At 39.3% G+C, this 21034-nt stretch overlaps 2 protein-coding genes and 1 long non-coding RNA gene across 4 annotated transcripts; 1 reads left to right on the top strand and 2 right to left on the bottom strand.

Moving 5' to 3' along the window:
- Positions 1-409: 409 nt before the first annotated feature.
- On the bottom strand, positions 410-11309 carry LOC111272643 (uncharacterized). Of its 2 annotated transcripts, none has more exons than XM_022854216.2 (8): positions 9416-11309; positions 8593-8758; positions 8056-8123; positions 7111-7236; positions 6696-6881; positions 5523-5660; positions 4840-5016; positions 410-4585 (listed from the first exon to the last, which is right to left on the bottom strand). In XM_022854216.2, exons 1-8 carry the CDS (start codon positions 9443-9445, stop codon positions 4484-4486), a joined length of 993 nt encoding a protein of 330 aa, XP_022709951.1. In that variant the 5' UTR covers positions 9446-11309; the 3' UTR covers positions 410-4483. The 2 variants fall into 2 exon arrangements, with proteins under 2 accessions (XP_022709951.1, XP_022709952.1); XM_022854217.2 differs by having other exon boundaries at positions 4840-5013.
- Positions 11310-13866: 2557 nt separating this feature from the next.
- On the top strand, positions 13867-15653 carry LOC111272642 (uncharacterized). The gene is made up of 2 exons (XR_002687633.2): positions 13867-14144; positions 14908-15653. It is a non-coding gene; the product is annotated as an uncharacterized LOC111272642 (long non-coding RNA).
- Positions 15654-16550: 897 nt separating this feature from the next.
- Positions 16551-20640, bottom strand: LOC111272641 (peptidyl-prolyl cis-trans isomerase). The gene is made up of 2 exons (XM_022854215.2): positions 20552-20640; positions 16551-17322 (listed from the first exon to the last, which is right to left on the bottom strand). Exon 2 carries the CDS (start codon positions 17228-17230, stop codon positions 16733-16735), a length of 498 nt encoding a protein of 165 aa, XP_022709950.1. The 5' UTR covers positions 17231-17322; positions 20552-20640; the 3' UTR covers positions 16551-16732.
- Between the last annotated feature and the right edge of the window lie 394 nt (positions 20641-21034).

Here is a 21034-nt window from a genome sequence, read left to right as displayed (position 1 = left end):
AAGCTTTAGTGAGTAACGTATTTGCCTGCTAATCTTACGGGCATGTTGTGGTCGAGGTTGGAACCCGGGCATCGACACGCCTCGTTTCATGCCGAGAGCCAGCCATCTGATGGAATGCCGAACGGCGATAACGAACGTAAAACTCAAAACGTGAAAAGGCTTTTGGAGCTTAAATACAAATTGAAGGTTTCAATCACTATTTACCAGTATGATATTGTGGAGCAAACAAAGGAAAAGCTCTTTCAAATCGACTAAACTTCTAACCCGACGTATGTCTTCCGTACGGCTCAGTATATCTCGACAAAGTGTTGGCTGTTCAGGCGTAATGCTGCCCAAAAACGATTAGGTACGGATGCCGTGCTGCCTACTTGCTTGGCTTATGTTTCATATGGTAGCGTTTCGTCTTTCAGGGCTGGGTCGATGGAGCTCCCCGAACGTAAAATAATAATGTTATTCTATGTACTTACCCTGTAGAACTCAAGATCGATTGAGGGTCAATAATAATAGTAATAATAAAGATATATATATATATATATATATATATATATACATATATATATATATATATATATATATATATATATATCATCACAAACAATCAACTGACGGAGTTTTCAATTTACTGTTATTATTTTTTTAATTCTCGCTTAGTAAGCATGATACTATACGTCCCGCATGAATATAATGGAAGTTCGAGTGATCGCTCCGATAAGTGATTAAGTAGTACTTATCCTTATCGTAACTTGATTCAATCTAAACGGTTTAGTAGATTTTCAAGAACATCAATATTTAGAAAAGTATAGGGAACTCTTATATGATAGAATGACAAATGTGTACGTTCAAACTGAAAAGGTCAAACGAGTATTTCGGGTTAATCATAGAATAGAAACCAGTATTACCCTTACGGTCCCAATCCTTACTTGTTTAGTATAAGTTTAGGCATGAGTAAATGATACCATTTTATATAGAAGCCCTTCTGTATTGACTAATATGCATATATACTCTGGGTAACTACAGCCCTGTTGTACATTGTTAAACATTTTGGTGCATTGAAACGCCGATCTGATTAAGATTATTGAGTAACAACTAAGTACTTCAATTAGGGATCTCTGGACTAAAGCGACAACAATAGATATCTACTATTAATCGAGCCAGCCTTCGATCAGGAGCACCATTTGGGTCAAAGGAAATCATGCCAATGCAACGCTATCTAACCTATTTACCGCTCTTTAATACAAGTATTATATAATAACTGGCGATATCTAAGAACAATAACTGACAAGGGCTTCACTGGGGCTTCAAAGAAAAATGTGATGGAGTTTTTCTCGTGTTTCGTAGTACGTTGCACAACGGCCGGACTCTTTCGTAACAAAAATTCCTTCCACGTAAAGTGATTTTTTTTAATCAAAAATATAACTAGAAAATTTAGCACCGTGGTGATCTCCGTTGTAATAATAGCTAGATCTGATGATGCGCAAAAAGGTACACATGCTCCAGGTAGCAAGTCCATCAAAATTACGCTGACCAAGTAGCGGAAAAAGAGTTAGAAAAAATATTGTACTAACTGACGTCTCGTTCCCTCGCTGCTTGTTAGAACTAAAAAAAAATAGCCTGACAAATTAACATAAAAATGACCTGACGCGTCAACGAAATTTTCATAATATAGTTATGCAGGTCTTGAGCAATACTTGTTAATCAATATTCGTTAGTCGTATGTTGTTTCAACAGTCCTTCCTGTTTATCGATGTTAATATTTGTATGAAAATTTATTGAAAATTGTAGATAAATTTTTGGGTTTGTATGGACGCTGTCTACGAAACGACTAGATGATTATTTAGAACGCTTATTTCGGGCAGCTAAATTTAAACGTGGTTGTACCAGCTAGAAAATAAACGTGTGGGATGGTCAAACACTGCAGCGCCTAACAATAACATCAAGAAGGTCGACTGCCTTAGAGAAACAGCAGAGGCTATTATCAGCATCTTAAAAGAACCTGCTTGTCCTATGCTACCAAGTGAATATTCAGAACATGAAAAAGCTGACCGCACGTTCAGTGTTTGAACAAGCATCTAAAGGCCGTCGAAATTTGAATAGGTCGCAATTTTGACAGCGACCGAAAGCTGTGGACGGATGAAACGTGCACACACTGATAGACTGCTCAACAAGGTATAGTCGAAACTCGAACTGTATAGGATCAATCGGTACCAGAAAACCCGGAAGCTGTTTCATCTGTCGGCCATATTACGGGGCACCTTTTTCGGTTTGTCATTGACCTGCGTTAATAAGCTATTTTGAATCGAAATTATTGAAAAACTGCCGAATTTAAAATTAGGAACTATAGAAAAATAGGACTGAGTGTATACAGTTTTTTTTCTATGCTCGCCTCGGCAAAATTGGAGTTTAATTTATTGACCACCCACCAGATCTGGCCCCCAGCGACCCTTTCCACTTTGTAGGCTCAATGCCCAACTTGTAGGACAAATATTTCTATCAAATAAAAAGCCGTCTCATTCCCAAATGCTTGTTTGCTAACCAAAATGCCAACTACTACTTAGGCGGATTACGAATCATTGAGAAAAGCGTGATTGATTAGGAAATAAACATTATTTCCTAATATTTAGCAAAAATATCTTGTTTTTGCGTCAGGCTGGGAACTGTCTACGTAGAAGCTTTCCACGTACGGCAAAGCTAGCACACACAGATGAAACCAGAGATATCAAATGATCCAAAATTAGAAAATGTAGGGACATGCAAAAGGGTGAGCTGTTTTCACTGAAACAACTCAACCTGAAAGTCACAATATTCTTCAGTACAGCCATTAATATCTATGTAAAATATCGTTTAGACCTGCATTGCCGAATTTACATTGTGTAAAACCCACAACTCAAAGCGTTTATGCGGTAAAAAAAAGGCTCTAAACCCAAAGAAAAACGTCATGTAACAAATAAAGTTAGATCCGCCGTTCTAAAGCTGCACGTGATGTTACGACCATATGTAATGGCGTAGATGGAACGATATTGTAAGAAGCTCAATATATTTTGCAAACCTCCGCCGCGAGATGGTACTGAAATGAGTTACGTGTTCATCATTTGTTGTTTTTAGTAGGTATTATTGGAATAACAACATCATATATACCTAGTTTTTAATAAGTTAAATACGCAATTTTGTTTTTCACCACGATCGGTTTACCGATCCTAAAGCTAAAGTCAAATATTTACATATAATTACATCGATATAACACCCAAGGTGAGCTGGGGACGTAAAAGCCGCTGTATTTTAAGTATATATTAAAATTGGATGCCGTCGATGCTTATCATAGGTTTATCATTTATGCAAAGCAATGCATAACCGTAGTAGTTATAAAGGTTTCAATCCTGTCGGGTTGGCCTTTGGGGAACGCTGCGCACATAAGTACTGTCCCGCTCTTCCCGAAGTATACTCCCCTCGTATATGTGTGTTAGTATATGTGCTATCCAAGAGTCAACTTCACACTGCGCGGAAGAGCTTATTGTGGACTTCTGCTAGATAAATCATCCTCTTTGGCCTGCCTGACTTGGCAATGAACGATTTTCGCTGAACGATTTCGACGATCGCTCGTAATCCAAACCCTTTCAAGGAAAAAAAAAACGCATTTTCCCTCTTGTTTGGCTGAATGGTTCACTTGTTCGCACAGAATCGTTAGTAGCTTATAGAGCCCCTCCTCTTTTACAAAAGCCTAGCTTATGGGGTCACATGAGCCCATAACACGGGTGTTTTTAATTAATATTTTCTCGAAATTTAGCGACTCCATTTAGGTTGGATATATATATATATATATTAGGTTGGTATATTGGATAAATACCCCATCGTAACTTTTCCCCGTTTGTTTTCAACGGTTCCAGTTTGGAGTCAACCTCGGCCTATCTAATGCCACTTTCCTCTACATATAAAACAATGTTTAATGACAAAAGCAAGGCTGAAGATGATCTTTGGACACCACAACAGCCCAACCATTGAAAAGCCAAAAATCTCTATTTTAAAAAACATATTCCCTATTTTTGCATACAGTATTCGATCAGCTTACTCGTTGTATTCTGCTTCCTAGTATTATTTTTTCTGAGTCTCGATAGTCAACCAGTGGATACCAGCTAATGACAGTTTATATTACCGCATCTCTACTCTGGCCTGACAAACTGATGGAGCAAGCCTTGTACCTGTACTTTGACGTGACAAGTTAACTGCTGGTATGTATCGATAGGAGTCTCTCATCGACCTTTCTTCCAGTCTATCAGTAAGACAATATCATATGGACAATGTTGATAAACATAAAGACACGTTCTTCAAAACTTGATATACTTTTTGTTAATCAAGTGTTTATTAAAATGGCAAATCTACATTACGTGCAAAATGGGTTTCTGCGATGGTCAACTTATCTTTACCGCTAGACTTTGTTTGACTTGTGCAAATCCACGATATGAATTTCAACGCTGTGTCTAGAGTCAAACTAGAAAGGGCGAAAAATGCTCCCGTAGTATTTTCGAAGCGATGAAGTGGAACTAACGGAAGTATGGCCTTGTGGTTGGTGACCGAAATCAACGAGGCATTTCTGAAAATGACGCTGTAATTTTAGCTCGTAATAGGGGGCGCACACTTCACCGATACGAATATCCGGTCCAAAAAGACAATACCAAAGATTTGGCACCACCTAGCTGAATGGGTAAATAGGTTGCCTATCTATGACTTGTTATGAACAGGGTTTATCCCAGAAAACTCACGTATTACGAATGCAAAAAATAATATTTGGCCTTTTTAAATGCTATGGTAACACCCCAGTACTTCTTTTCGACGATCTACACATACCCTGATCACTTCTGGTGGAAATAAGAGCCTCGCGTTTTCCAACTGCCTTCGGAGCAGCTCGACATCCTTGTTATTGAGGGAACGGCCTTGTCGAAAAGCCTTCGAACTTCGCTTGAGATATTTAGCTTTCTTCACACACAGACATGGGAAGAAGTCATCCTCATCGTCGATTAACTGCTAATTAGAAAATCATCTCTTTGACATGACCAGTGCTTAACCTCATGACCGCTTACACGAAAAGTAACCATTCAGGTGTTATATCGTACGACAGACAACAGCTTGGTATTTACGGCTAAGGAGAAGAAGGCGTTATTAATTTAAGAGCCGTCCTTCTTCGGTGCTTAAAAACTCATGTATTTATTATAGTCACTGAGATGCTCCATATTCATTTTTTCTACGGCTGCAATCTCTTTCCTTATTTACGGTTTTATGCAAGCGCAGTTCAGCTTGCTAGAATCATAGTTCGGCTCAACATAAAAGTGTACAAGGGTCACGAATGTAGGAGAATGAGATCGAGTGCAATAAAAAAAGACTAAGGCCTTCCATTATTGTGAACTTGCTCAACAGATATCAGCCTTCGTAATAAAGCTGCCACAACAGATAACATATGCTGATAAAAGTTTGTGGCTTTCTGTTATGTACAGAGCTAGTAACAATGTTCGATAGAATTAATCTGGTATTACCTCGGGGGAGTGTTCGGGCTGGAGAGGTTGCGACGTGCCGAGGGGGGGCGCAGGAGACGAAGTGTCATCACCTCGACCAGCTTCTTCAGCCGCGTCCACTGTTGTAGCGTTCCCTTCAAAGACGGAGGATGTCGAAGCCTATAATATAATGACGAAAGAAACTAACGGTGTCCATATTGAATTGGTACGTATGTGGTACTGGATTAAAATTATAACGGTACAGATATAAAGGCAGAGCAAAAGTGGAGGGACACAATCTGCTAACGCCTAAAATAGTGATTCAAGAGTCAGTATTTCAACAGTAGGTCAACTGAATACCACGTAGCTGCTTCTGAGTACAGCCTAAAAACACGGAAGGAAAAGATGTTAGTAGTTCTCTCTGTGCTCACAGTGGCAGCTGCCGTACCGTCATTTGGCTATTATACGGGTTAGTTATGCGACCAATGAAACGATTTGTACATTGGTTGCGTAAAAAAAGGCGCGTCATGGGATCTCGGAAATCGAAAATGGGGTTATTATCGGTGGTCCAACCAAGAGATAAATGCTTTGCGGATTCACTCGACGTACATTTGACTCTACGCAATGGCACCCAGCCAATGAAAGGGTAGGTAAACATAATAATGGCCACGTTGTTGTTGGCTAGTTACTCAATGGATCGGTGAGTAGATGTCTAGGGAAGAACGGAGCGCATTCGAGAACGGAAACGATCATACAATTTCCGGAATATTACTCGTACGCTACAATTCCCGACGTCTTTCCATGCTTGTCGGCCATAGAAGACGCACACAATATTAGATCTGTCTGTCATCATAATTATTTTAAAGTAGTCTATCAGGCCCGGTGGTGGTTCAACTGCAACAGCATGTTTGCATGATAAATAAAGATAATGAATTTAGCGAACAGGAAAGCAATACTTAGAGACACTAAGACGTGTATATGTTGTTTTAGAACGGTGTAACAAACAACTATCCTTGACTGTGGGTTGTTTACACTTTACATGTTTCATATAGGAATATGGAAAATCTAGTCAAACTAGAGATATATACAAGTGATCACTATACATAAACAAACAAGTGATGTACAATGTCCATTTAATATTTGTAGACCGAAGTCGAATGATCAAATGGCTACCGGATCGATGCTCTGTAATTTCATAATCATATATGTACATGCCTCAGTAGTTTTGGTGACAACAGCAAATGATGGTGACGCAATGGTCGTAGCAGTAGTCGGGAATGGGGTGGTTGTCGTTGGTGGCATATTTGTCGTAATAGCAGTTGATACCGGTTCCGCAGTGATCAGGGAATCTCCGGTTGGTTTTGTAGCGACTGTAGCGCCAACAGCCTCTCGAAGTGCTTCCTGGTACGTGCATAATTTAGAAATTTAGAAAGCAGTAGCATCTGTTATTAATGCTACAGTTTGCGCGAATAGTTTGTACTTTACGTTCCACTGACAGTTGGTTCGTGTAAATAAAGTATATTTGATAAATTCTCTTGTAATTTATTTACAAGTATATTCAATGAATCAATTCAGACTAGCCCGAATTTGCTTTTAACAACAAATAATCCTTTTTGCATATAGGACAAACCCTTTCTCTAACGATACAGTGTCTGAACTGTTTGCAACTTAGTCCTCCCCTGCAGAAGGTGCTTATGAACTCCGCATTGCTTCGAAGATTGAAACGAGTCACGCATTTAGATAATGCACTTCGGTCCTGAAAGCATTGGGGAACAACGAAATATATAACGATTTCGCGGATTCGTTTCAAAATACTGATCAAAGTAATTCCCTATTTTCGTTATCACTAATCTTGTACTCGAAAAAAGTCCAACCTATCACAGCAATTTATGATATAATCGCCAAATTGGAAACAACAGGTCAAGCATAGTTCTATGTACGGCACTTTATTGTAGTGACTGAACGAGCACCGCTGTGAGACGAACAAATAGACAGTCAGAGCACATGTTGAAACTTGCGAACCATCTATGTAATCGCCGTGTGCCAATTAACTGTCAGTTTCCACTTTTGTACCACATCCTGCTCACCCTAACTACCATATTGACCAAACGCAGTTACTTTTTTTCGGTTGGTATTCGTGATTAACATATTGATAGGCTTCTACTCCTCCAGGTTAAGTATTACTTGATAGGTGACGGCGCTATAATAGTTGCAGCTTTCGCCGATGCTTTTTTGACTTTTTATGTAACTTCTTCCCTGAGTAATCGTCCGGCGGCTGTCAGTGTTGTCACCCAGATAGGTGAAGGAAAAATTAACAACCTGCATTATTCTATCGCCAATCCGGAGCAATTCCTCCACAGGAGCAAGCCCATTGCAACTTGCTTCATAACTGTATTTTGCAAATTTACTTCAGGTCCCATATATATATATATATATATATATGCTAGAGATTGATGTTAACTGTTACAAACATTTAATGCGTGTCTCTCTACAGAATTGGCTTCTTTCCTAGCTAAATGTACTGCAAAATAGCGTGAACGACACAAATAAATGAATGACTTGAAAGAATACGTACGATGGCTGTCATTCCGTTTAGTAAGCAATGATAGCGTGCCAGCTGGGTATCAGCAGATACAAAGTTATCTGAAAAGAGTCAACAGATCTTTCACTGACGTTCGTAACGACAATGATTGGAAGTGCTGAAGATCTAAGAAAGTCTAGTTAAACACTTGACAGCGTCGAAGATTAATATGATTGGAGCTAGCACTGATAAATACATTGTATGATCAAACAACTACGGGAAATTATTATGTCTCATATGTTGAAGTTAATTTTTTTTTGAAAGTATTTAATGAGCCGAGAAACTTTTGTCTAATCGATACTCGTTCGTTCTAAACAATTGTTAGTCAATTTTTTAAAATTGGCAGTTATACAGACCGTCTCTCACAGAGACAGAAACTCTACGTTTTGATTCATTGAAACATTTAGGCAGAGTAAGATTGCAAATTCTGATTTGAGCCATTAACCTTGAGGTTAGCAGAAGAGTGGCGCTCGCCTCCAAAAAAAGCGAGCATTAGGTGCATTTTATTCTAAAGTATAAAGAAATACTCACCGCAAATTAGGGTGTAGAGGAAGTTGGTGTTGACGCTTCGCATGGCCACAAGGTCCTTGTCCTCGCGATCGTGAGGTTGCCGATGTCGTGCTCGAGCTTCTGAGAATGATGGCTTTAATTCAAAAATCAGTTGAAGTAGGATTACAAAGGCAACGACGGTCGTGTTCTAGAAATTAAGGGATAAACGTAGAAGTCAATATGCAAAGTATTTTCTACGGATTCGACCTATTCCATATATATGTATCTGCAAATTTTGTGTTTTCTCAAAGAGGTGTGCACGTAACGTTCACTAATTAAACAAGACAATCATTGCTGGCTAGCGATTCATCTGACTCTGAGAGTCGTTCAGTCAAGCATTTTTAGGTTGAAGCAATGTTGCTATTACAGGACAAATGTTCCCTTGCTAACGCAGATATAACGAAGACACATACTTTAATCGTAATAGCGACCTAAGCAAAACGAATGAAGTCAGTGAAGATAATTATTTGTCCAGATACCTTACCATCATTAAAGCATTTTATGTAACGGCGTCACTATGCAGATGCACTTTAATACTGATTTATATACACAAACTTAAACGTACTGCGTGAAGTCATGATTTATGATGCTGGACCTTTTGAGGCTTCATGCAGCACACAATGAGTTGTACGGACCGAAGTTGTACTGTTGTTTGAGAAGAAGGCTACAGGTGCGTAATATAACTTACTGCCTTTAAAAAAAAATAGCAGTAATCTACTAGACACTGATTAGTTCTTTTACTTTTCGATCGCAGCAAGATCCAATATTGCATATCAAAACCATTTCGACTTGTTCACTCACCTACCTGAATACATTTAGCGCTCGGGCTGCCCATCCTCAAACTAATCCTCTATCGATATTTTTGCCACAGACTAAACACCCACTAACTGCTGGTCGTCTACGATGCACCAGATCTGCAGCGGATTACTAGTCCAGTATTAGCTGTAGGGCCTTTATAGTTGGAGCAGGGCAACGTGACTTTCGGGTTCTGCCCTTGTCGCATTGTTACAGGTCGACAGGAGAAGGCGTCAGTGCACACAGACTCGGGTCTGCATTGCGTCAAGTTTCAGTGCCGAATGTCGGCAACCGTTCTAAGCTATTCCTGTGCATAACACATTATTAAACCGACGGTGTTTTACCGTAATCTTTATTGACAACTCATTTCAGTAAAAATCGCCAAACTGGCAATCTTGCGCAATCAGTCGTTTGACTATAATGCAGGTCTGATAAACGATCCATCTTGCCGATTGTTTTCGCTCACTATAACGACCGCTGACCTAAGCTAATAGCCAGTCATCTCTAATATAATCTTTCTTTAGTCTGCAAACAACTTTTCCGCCACGCAACCAGAACAACTTTTGAGGAATTAAATTAAAAACTGATAGCAATTCCAGGAATACGAAAACTTAGAACGGTCAAAAACTCAAAAGGTCCAAAAATGTTAACTGCTGAAGTTTAACTGAATGGCCCAGTTGACAACTGATATTCTCCTTTTTGAAACGGCTGTTGATTGATGATATAAGAAGCCATTTTTATACATTTTTGAACCCTTTAAAAAAAAACCCTATTGACTTCTCCCAAATTGCCTCATTGAGACCTTGCTCGATTTTCTCAAAAGCCCCAGCTAGAAGTAGTAATAACGCAGACAGGATTTGCAAGCAGGATTTTCTTTTCGACTTCAACGGGAACCCCTCCAGCGCCACGAGATTGGATATAAGTTCATCCCTGCCAACATTTCAAAAATATCGAGTTCTTAACTGACGAGCTTTTAAATAACGAGTAGTAGAAAGAACAGGCTCTCTTCTAGGGCCAAAAATGGTGTATGAGTGTGTACCAATTTAGGCACAATTCCCTGTGTACATATATACTTTACGTTATATTCTGCAAATATTGAAGTAACTTGTAATTGGATGATTGGAGCATTTTAAAAGTTTATCAATCGATTCTAGCAAATTAAAGCAACGGGTTCTTCCTCGAAAAATTAACCATCTCGTCACAGGCAAAGCACGACCTATTCAATACAGAAAAAATGAATTTTTTCATGCATGCATGCATGTAAATATACAGTCGTTGTCTTCTCTTGACTTGGAACATTAGTTGATATGCCATAACAGGCTGTAGTCTCTCTAACTGTGATATTATGACAAGTGTGCTTATCAAGATTCTTTTCTATCATCATTAAATCGCCATGGTGATTGCAACTTATATATATACATAGATATCGCCCCGTATCTAAATGGACCAGAAGAATATTGGTCTTTACGGTGCTATCAGTATGTGGATAATCTGCGACTACTAGAGATAAACTAGTAAAACTGAAAATTCTGGCTTTCCCACCCATCCTGAATGAAGCCGTACTATTAAACGATACAAACTTCGAATCGAATTTTTTTCAGCGGAAAATACAGTAAACATAGGTATCAATGTAACACAAATCAACAAAATTATTAATTAAAAGCGATACAGACTTCCGTCTTGTCAAGATTCGATAATTCTCCCTATTGACTTCTCCCTTAAGCGTTGCAGTGCTACAGAGTTCTACAGCCATCCGTTCCGCAGACGTTTATCATCATTTTACAATAGAGAATGTGCATCATTCATTATTCTATTTAATTTATTATTATAGATCAGCGTTCTTTATTCTTCGATTGTCATTTTTATTGTATTGCATTAATAAATACAACGCCATAGAATTTTGGCAAATTTTTAAAACGTCCATAGATGTCGTGATTATTTGGGTTATCGTTATAATTGAAAAGTTTTTTAAATTTAGAGCCTTATATACTATGCTAGGCTATGTTTTTTAGGCACTGAGATGCGAAAAACAGATACATCAGAATGAAATACTCGTCTATCCTAGATCGTTTAGCTCATCATCAATGGGGAGGCGTAATTTGGCATTCTCTATTGGATTGTACGAGCACAGTATTTTGGGGGTGTTTCCTGAGTTCGAGGCAATAGGTAAGCTAGTAATGGCAATATTCACAGTTCGACAATACACATACTTACTAGCGCCTGACACGCGTTCAGCTCAACTTTGTTTGACCTATTAAGTTGTTGTAAGTGTCCGTCGCGGACCACAGCAGGACGCTCATAACCTAAACATGCTGGGTGCTTTTACTGTCACATTCTGACATTGACTACATAGTGGTCCGATTCAAAGGTAAAATCGATGGGCAAATCGTGACAGATCCCACTGTGATGCCACCATCATAATGATCACAATATGCTGCGTCTGCGAATAGTGGTGAACAAACGCTAAATAACATGGCTGTACTAGCGTTATTGACTGCAGTCTATATATTAGGTTTGATAAACTATTTATAATTCTCTATCTTCTAGTAGTAACTATTGTGGTCTATATGTTGGTCATATTTGCCCCAGTACTAGTGCAGCGGTAAAAGCTTGTTCATTAAGGAAGCTCATCAAGCACTAAGCCAATTGAAATTCGAAAGCGGGTGTAAATACACGTCGTCGGCCAGTGGTTTGAAGCTATGTTTAAGGGCAGTACTGGAAGTCAAATTCAAAATACTTGAACTCTTTGCACGATTACGGATCATGATTGACCACAGATAATTTTATAATAACAGACTAGAATTACGGGTGACCGCGGCATCTATATGAGCCTTCACTTTTCCGGTACTTATGTTCCAGCATTTGGAGTACGTAACACTCACTTTTCCAGTGCCCAGCGCACCCTGATTAGGATTAATGCTAGACGATTCGTAAGTTTTACCCCAGCTAACCTGGTATTAAATAGCTATGAAAAAAACTCCAGTTTTTTTCGAAACTCAAGGATGTTCTGTTCAAGTGCGTTTAACGACCGATCCCCTATTAGAGGCCCATGTAGCCCTACCTTTGTTCATAAAGCTATACCTGTGTAGCCATATAAGCACATATAAGTTCAGTGTACGTCTTTCATAAATAGAGTTGCAAAAAGTTACAGATCGACCCAATCTTGGCCTTGAGACCATCATAGAGGCTGCTTTAATTAAACTTCAAGTCAAGTAAAAACATCTTACACCTAAACTGATATGCTACACAATCTGTGTTGCACTTGCAATTTTGTCATAGGGATGCATAGGATACACACATAATAACGTGTCACATATTCGTAAAAATGTAAAAAAAGCGATGTCGTCTTAAGTTGCTTTCGGCGTCACTGATTGCTAAACTGTGTATTCCTCCGCACTTGTGATATGGCCTCGATGTAGCATTAAAAATCCAGCTGGTCCAGAGTCAGGGGATTTTGTTCGTAAGCTGAAACACAACACGATGGCACGCGACGACGAGTGATTTTTTCTCTTATAATTCTGCTTATAATAGGCGCCGATTTGCTGAATCGATCGGCATTATAAGGTCGGCTATACTAGAGGCAGCAAAATCGAAGGACTGAAAAAAGGGACGAAAAACTTCCCGATATTCTATAACAGCAGGATGGAACGGTGCCACTTAAGCGAACAGTGTTAGAATGAGAAGTAAGCTGATCAGTACTTTCTGAAATGACCATCGAGGCCTGTGTATGTTTATCTGAGCACCTAGTAATCAATGTCTTAGCCATGTTTTTTCTGCAAAGAGGGAAGGGTCGACGACATCTGTTCTATGAACTAGTTCGATCAACTACCCCTTATACGCTGCGCAGTTCGGTGGAAATTGCTAATGCTAGGCGTCCTTTGAACTTTTTCCTTCAAAATGCTTGAATTTCAATGTACGGCACACTGGTCAACGAACTGCGGCCTTTGGTTAAATTCGACCAAATCCTTAAGCTAATCTCAGATATAAATCGTAATACAATGGACCGATCTCATAAACCCGTAAGCCGTTCACGATACACTCAGTATGCCATCGAGATGTAACTTATTAATTAAAGTTACATCTCGATGGCATACTGAGGAAAATGGCTCCAATAGAATATCGTCGATAAAAAAGTGGAAATCATTCGCCAACGTTTGTAGTTATATATGCGGGCAATGTGATATGTGTGGGGCTTTTGTGGGGGACAGAGGTTACTAAGCATATTGTTAAAATCAGTGGCTATATTTAGGTAGGCTAAACTAATTAAAGTATACTACAAGTCCACATTTGATGCATTCTTCTCATTAAATTCGTTAGGTAGCATTTGAATGCATCCAATTTTTTTCCTACCACTTTACTCAATTTATCAAAAAATGAAGAGGTTTTTTATCGATATTCTATTTGGGCTATTGTATAACAATAAATGTGTAAATTTCTAATTTCAGGACCTCATCACTTTGCGTTATAATGATACGTTGCGTTTTAAATGGAAGATTGGAGAATTACGTTAATGACTGCAATTGGTAGGCCTGTCTATTTTATTAGACAGGCCTACCAGTTGCAGAAAATAAATGTGCCACGTACTTTTCGTCACGTTTCTTGGCCAGTTTATTTGTTCCGTCTCGAGTAGAAGTTTTCAGTCGAAAAGCTCGTTCGGTCAACTTTTCGGATAAACTTTGTTTTGACTTATCGGATCTTTTCTGCCGCAGAGTTCGGTTTCCGTCGTGCACTTGAGTCAGGTGAGATCTACATAGGTTGACTTATGTGAATGCTATACATGAACGCTTTTTAATATGAGACATAACCTAGTTCCTTCCAGTCCAACAAAAGACAAGGTCTTTTTCGGATTTAGATTTGATCTAATTCTGTGCTTCGGCATTGTTTTCAGAAGTACCTAGTCTCCCTTCTGTTTTACACTGCCATTTCTAATAATTTTATGTAGCGACCTGTTTTTGGCCAAGCGAGATGTTAGGGATTATGATTTTCAATCGGATTACGGGGGTTCAGGTTTTTCTTGAGTAAATTCGGGATGGTTGATCGGAGCGTTATGCGATATCATTTGTTTGTCTCAAAACATTTATTTGTGAAGCTTACCACGCGACGTACTCAGAATGTACTTGGTACGCGGGTGGCATACTGAGGTAGGTAACGGTAAAACGAAACGTGGTTTGAAAACAATATGCTAGGCTCCTAGATCAGCCTAGTACATACAGACTATTTTAATTGGTTACAATTATATACTATGGCCGTCTAAAGGCTATGTAAACACAAGTCACCATGGCATCGCAATAACAATAATATTTCAATGACGTTGATTTCAGCAGCGGAAACTGTCAGTAGCGATAATAAATAACTCTACTCACTACCCATTGTGCAATTAATCGATTTTTTATAATAAGCATATCATAAGTACCATCGTGACACATACACACAATTCTATCGGCGGAAATTTCTACAAAGAAAAAATTATAGGGCAAATTTTTTTCCTTTTCTTTTTCAAAGGAATAAGGGCATCGGCAGTTTCAAGTCGGCTCTACAAAGGACGACAACCTAGCCTTCGCTGAAAAGTGATTCAAGTCTACGAATCTTAAGAACTGCGCCTTGATACAATATTAACAGTGTATAATACCGTATTCATACAAGCGTCTAAGTCACACAAAGCGCATAAAGGTACATTTACGTTGACACGTGCGTACTTCTGTTACAATAGAAAGAGCATATATCTATGTTTGGTCCTAGTATTTTGAAACATTACGTTCTTCAAGAGACGCAAATTTTGCTCTACACTGTCGGCTATAGACTTAAAAGTGCACTGAACTTAGATAAAACGCGGAAAACGTATTGTCCATGGCCATAAGACAATGCTCGTATTGGAAACCGCTCAGACACGTTTTGCAAAGCAGGACATTTTGATGACTGTGTAATAATTGCTTCAGAGATTATAAAAACACACTATAATAGATTTTTTTGTTGTATATAAACAAGCGATTACGTATGCTACGCCTCGGTGTAGAAATACAAACAAATGTTTTCATCTTTGTGTCCGGTACTGCCACTGAGTATTACGATTGTGATAAGGTACATATCTCATGCTGCGATACACATTATGGCGGCATCCAATTATACTGACGGCGACTATTGCTTTATTATTTATCCAGCATTCGCCTATATTTTCATATTAAGCTCAATGGCTAGATTAAAAATAAAGGAGAAGAACGGAAAGGCAAATAAAGAATGTTTTAAAGTAACGATGAGGTATGCTTTATAAATAGAAGACGTAGAACAAAATATACGGGCCCAACGATCTCGTCGTTTATATAACTGTCCTCATTTCCTTTTATTGGAAACGCAGTTCATCCAGATCACCACTAATTAATTCATTGTCGTATCTTGAGAAAGTTCTATTATCGAAATCAGAAGTACGCGAAAAAACCTTATAACCTAAACGTCTTTCATTAAGCACAATAAGCACTCAATACTATGGCGGCTCACTAGAGCCTTCGGTGATTGCAAAGCACAGCGCCACAACCACCACAACTCTATGGAGCACAATTTGTCTGTAATAATGTAAAACATAATTAGCTTAAGAGTTAGGCTTATCTTAACTTAACATATATGTAACTTTAATCTACGCTGAAGAATGAATGCAGTTACTTTATTTACTGAAATTGGATACAGTCTCTTAAAAATGGTAGATTTATATATCTAGGTTCGTCTGCGCGCTTATGGGTTCCTCGTGACTCTTCGCCTCAGCAGACAATTTTATTTTATGATACGTACTATTGCCCTCTGTTGTAATTCCCGCCGTACGGGATTAATCAGACGCCGTCATAACACAAAAGTTTTATGACGGCATTTCACCTCCTTTTAGGGGGTAGGAATACTTTGTGGTGGTACGTTGTAATGTATCATCCGAATATTTGACCGTACGCAGTGTCGTTTCGCTTTTAAAATCTCAACTAAAACAGCTGAAAGTCACAGGTGTGAAGCGTAGTCATATCGCTTCGTAAGCACAATATTATAAACCCAATGAGCACCACAGTATAGCCCGTAGTGATCCAAAGAGCTCTTTCGGCATGTGATAATTACCTTTCACAAGTGCTAGTTGCTATATATTCCTTTCCGAAAGAATTGCTATATATTCCTTTCCGAAAGAATAATCAAAATAATAACCATTTATTTTATTTATAGTCTGCAGAGATAAAAAAAGATTCATGGGACATACATGATTGTAGCAAGGCATCAATAGTCGATGTCACCGTCCAGTAGCTCTTCTATCTACCAGCTTGATTTCCATAAAATCAAACTGCACGGGACAAAAATTTAATTAAAGCTGTCCACAGTTAGCAATGACAACTTTCTGCTTCGTTGCGCCATTTTGTGAGCCAAGTGCCTCCATCCTCTTCACGACGTCCATGCCCTCAACAACTGAACCAAATACGACATGCTTATTATCCAACCACGAGGTCTTCACAGTGCAAAGGAAGAACTGGGATCCGTTGGTATTTGGACCAGCATTAGCCATCGAAAGTATACCAGGCCCTGTATGTTTTAAAATAAAATTTTCATCTTCAAAAGTTTCGCCATAAATAGATCGTCCTCCTGTTCCGTTGTTTTTTGTGAAATCTCCACCTTGGCACATGAACTTCGGAATGATACGGTGGAACGTGCATCCTTTGAATCCTTGTCCGGTCTCACCGGTACAGAGTGCCCTAAAGTTTTCCGCAGTCTTCGGAACGACGTCTGACCGAAGCTCCATCACAATACGTCCAAGCTTTACACCGTCAGCTTCAATATCCATGAAGACACGAGGTAGTGAAGACATGTCTGCCCTAAAACCACACACAAGTCTACTCTAATAGTTTCTAGTTTAGCAGCCAGCTAAATTCGGCTTCGTTTTAATCGCAAAGTAGTTGACTGTAAAGAAATTTAATACACACAGAAAGAACGTTTGCGGTAGCGTTATATAACTGACCAGAGGGTTGCATGAAAGGTAAATAAGGATATCTTATCTGAGACGTGCGTTAGTGTCTTATTCAGTACGTGTGTTAGGAAATACTACCAAGTACAAATCCAAATTTTTAAAACGGAAAAAGGTGAGATGTTTTCGATGTGAAACACGTCTTAGAGTGTGAGTAAAGGCAGCAGACTACGGGTGGTTTTATGCTGTTAGTCTTGGTCTACTTTTGTATGGCCGATAAGCTGCTATGTTTTGATATGCGCAATGCAAATGTCCGCACGAACGGTTTTATTTCATGTATCGTGAAGCATGAGACTACAACGGGTTGTCGGGAGAAAGATATGCATAAACGAGGTAGAAATAAAATGTAATGCTCGTAATGGTTAGACGTAAACGGGCCTCTAATTTTCCCAGTAACTTTAAACAATAAAAGTCATCGTACTTATAGCTGATTTCGCTGTTAGGTTAACACAGTATTTTTTTTTGGTATTTAGATTTAATATAAAAAATGGGTAATGAAAGTTTCAAGTAAGACAGAAATAAAAATTAGGACTATACATTTTCATAACAAACAGGACGGTGTACGACTGGTTCACGCTTTATAATTGAGCAAATAAAACATCAACGCTTTATGACGTTTCGTCAAAATTATTTAGGCATACGGCCGTTGGAGAGTTGGCAAATGACAAATGCAAAGCGACAGCCATGCAGATGGCTAGTACGCCGTGAATTGACCGTATCTTTAGCAAACTCTACTGCACTGATAGATCGCTTCGGTTGTATGTTCTCGACGAATGATACAATCTCTCGAACGGTGGCGTTGTTCTCTGTGTACAGCGATCAGGAATTCATGACAGGCCGCAACCTGCTCGAGCGAGAGTTCAACGTGCTAAAGGTCCTACAGGCTCTCTAGACTCTGCCGAACAATATGGCAGCGGACCTGGACGAGGTCCGCAATTAGCACCTACAAGGCATTCTTGTTCTGGCTTCGTGCTGGGCGAAATGCGTTAACGGGTGTCCAAGTGCCAGCAACCTGCCGATTCAATGGGGATGCTTTGCTGTTGATGAGTTAAGAATGAATTAACTCTGCCACCTTCATGGCGCGGAATCGCTAAAAAAAAAACGCTTCAAACTGCTCGCCGGTTTATTGACCAAAAGACTCTACGCCCTCTTAGAGAGCAGGAAAGTCGTACCTAAGGGACAATATGGATTTCGGAGAGAGCGCTTGACGTAGACAGCATGTAATGTCCTGGAGGCCCACAGTAAAAAAAAAGCACTCAATAATCTAGCGCGCCCTCTATTTGCGGTACTTGTTGATTTTAAGGTCGCATACGATTTGGCAACCAGAGATCCGGCTTTGGGTACCTTGACGCACGTGGGTGTATTATGGACTATGCTTTACCCTGCTAGCTGAAATCTAGGAGATCAACATACGTACTGATACAGAGTGTTTGCTTGACAGAACAAAGGGCCGAAAGGGCCAAAGGACCGAGGTTATCCTCTATAAAAATGTCTGGGCAACCTAACCAGATTACAATGCAGCAGGGCTGAGTACGCTTTGTATGACTGTAACGGAGTTGGGACTAACGGTCAACTTGAATAAGGCGGAGGCCGTAAAATTCATGAAGGCAAGATCGCAGCTGTCGATACGCTATCTTTTACCCTGATACTCTCGATTCCTTCCAGTGAGTCCGGAATGTTAAGGGTGCCATCGTACGTAAGGTTCCACAGAGTAGGACTTGATACGGCTGGGATGCCCCTTCTTTCGTGAATGGTGTTTAATACTCTGTTCGTAGGGTATAAGGAGATGCGTACCTCTAGATAAGGAAAAAATCTCTCTTCCCTCATAATGGCATCCCAGTTTACTGTGTTAAACGCAATCTTCACATCTAGCGAAATCACGGGCACGACCTCGCTCGTTTTTCGTGTCTTTCTGTTCCTCTTGGTGCGCTTTATCGAGAAATTTCTTGATAGCTGTGAGAACAAACTTCTTTTCTGAAAAAACCGTATATGATTTCGAACATAACCTGTCTGTCTTCCAGTTCTGTCTTGAGTCTGGAAATGATTATCTTTCCCGTAGTCTTCGCCTGACTGATGCTCAGAAAGCATATTCAGTATAAGCTGACGGACCTGCCTTCTTGTCCAGATTAAGTATGAGAGTCAGCTCGACCCCTTTTCACGTATCGGGAAATCGGTCGATTTAGAGAAGTCGATTTAGAAACTCCTCGAATAGTTCAGACCATTTGTTGATGCCTTCATCTGCATTTCTGTCGAAATTTGAATAGTCTGAATTCTCTGTCGATCCTTCCTCAGCATGATATAGTTGAATTCGGCACTTTCTTCCACACAAAGTGAGGCGTTATCTAACGGCGGTATCGGACGTAAAATGCGAAACGTAGCTTTTTAATGATGATAAATCCTTTTACTTACTGGTCTCAACTACCCGATCTTTATTCTTAAAGAACGATCAATACCGATTAAATATCGTATGTTTAATGCTAGCAAATTAGACAAAGATTATTCTTCTAATGAGGAACAAATGAGAACGTGCTTGAGCTGCTAACTAACGTACAATATAATTTGGTGGACCATCCATCAGAGGTTTTTCAAAAACTAATTATTAGCAGTTTTTACAGATGTCCTGAAACTGCTGGATTTTTCTCACCTACCGAAAAACTGGTTTTTGAAAGCTTCGATTGACAGAATGAACATTGCTATGCTTCTGGTAAGAAGTTATCATTGCGATTGAAAATAAATAGGCTTGCCGTAGTCAACTTCTAGATGTTGCGGAAGTTTTTCATAAAGTAAGTCACTCTGTTTGCCTGAAGACAAAGTCCCAGGCTACTGAATGCTCGAGGATACGTATTCAGGTTAGAATTAATGGCCAGCCTCACTCGGCAGCTCAGCAGCCTAAATGCTATGTTAATATATCAGGATTAAGGGAGATTGGTATTCCAAATAAAGACCGGTGCTGCAGACAGTGTTGTGACATGCACTTCCGCATAGGGAAGCGCCTATTCGAAAATAACTCGTAGAGCTCAAATCATCTAGAACGATGCATCGAGATCAGTCTTTGAGCCTGGCCGCAGAGTCTCTGCAAATGACCTCTCTCGAACAAATTGTTCCTTGCACCTCGCTCTATTTACCTTTAAAACATCAAAAGCGTCGTAATTCTCTCCTACTCACCGCTTTGACTGTCACACCACCATATTCAAAGTTGACTTTGTTATTAGTAGACATGTTCTCGCTTTCCACTTACCTACCACACTTATGTATCTCTTTCCCCTGTGAAACTCGGTCACTCAATTCAGTATAAAAATATTTAGGAGAAATCTTGAGGCATTTAATTATGATGTAAATTGGATAATTAACATATACGTAAGCATATTTGATCTTATACAATAATTATGACGTAAAATATAATTATTTTAAGATACGTAAAGAACACACAGGAACATAAGAGCAGTGCAGAACGACGTTTGAGGCATGCTTTTACGTCAATATAACGAATAGTCTGGGCTGCTTTATTAAATTCCGTCAAAAATAGTAATAGGTTTTTCTTTGAAGACTACGACCTCAATCAAGCTCTATTAGTTGTACTTTCTGTTTTCGATTTGACTCTTTGTGCTGACATCCTAACTGAGCAGTTCGATTTTTGTTTTATCTCGC

This window comes from Varroa jacobsoni, unplaced genomic scaffold, assembly GCF_002532875.2.
Source record: "Varroa jacobsoni isolate VJ856 unplaced genomic scaffold, vjacob_1.0 contig02833, whole genome shotgun sequence".
Classification (NCBI taxonomy): domain Eukaryota; kingdom Metazoa; phylum Arthropoda; class Arachnida; order Mesostigmata; family Varroidae; genus Varroa; species Varroa jacobsoni.
This window is presented reverse-complemented; position numbering and strand designations above follow the sequence as displayed.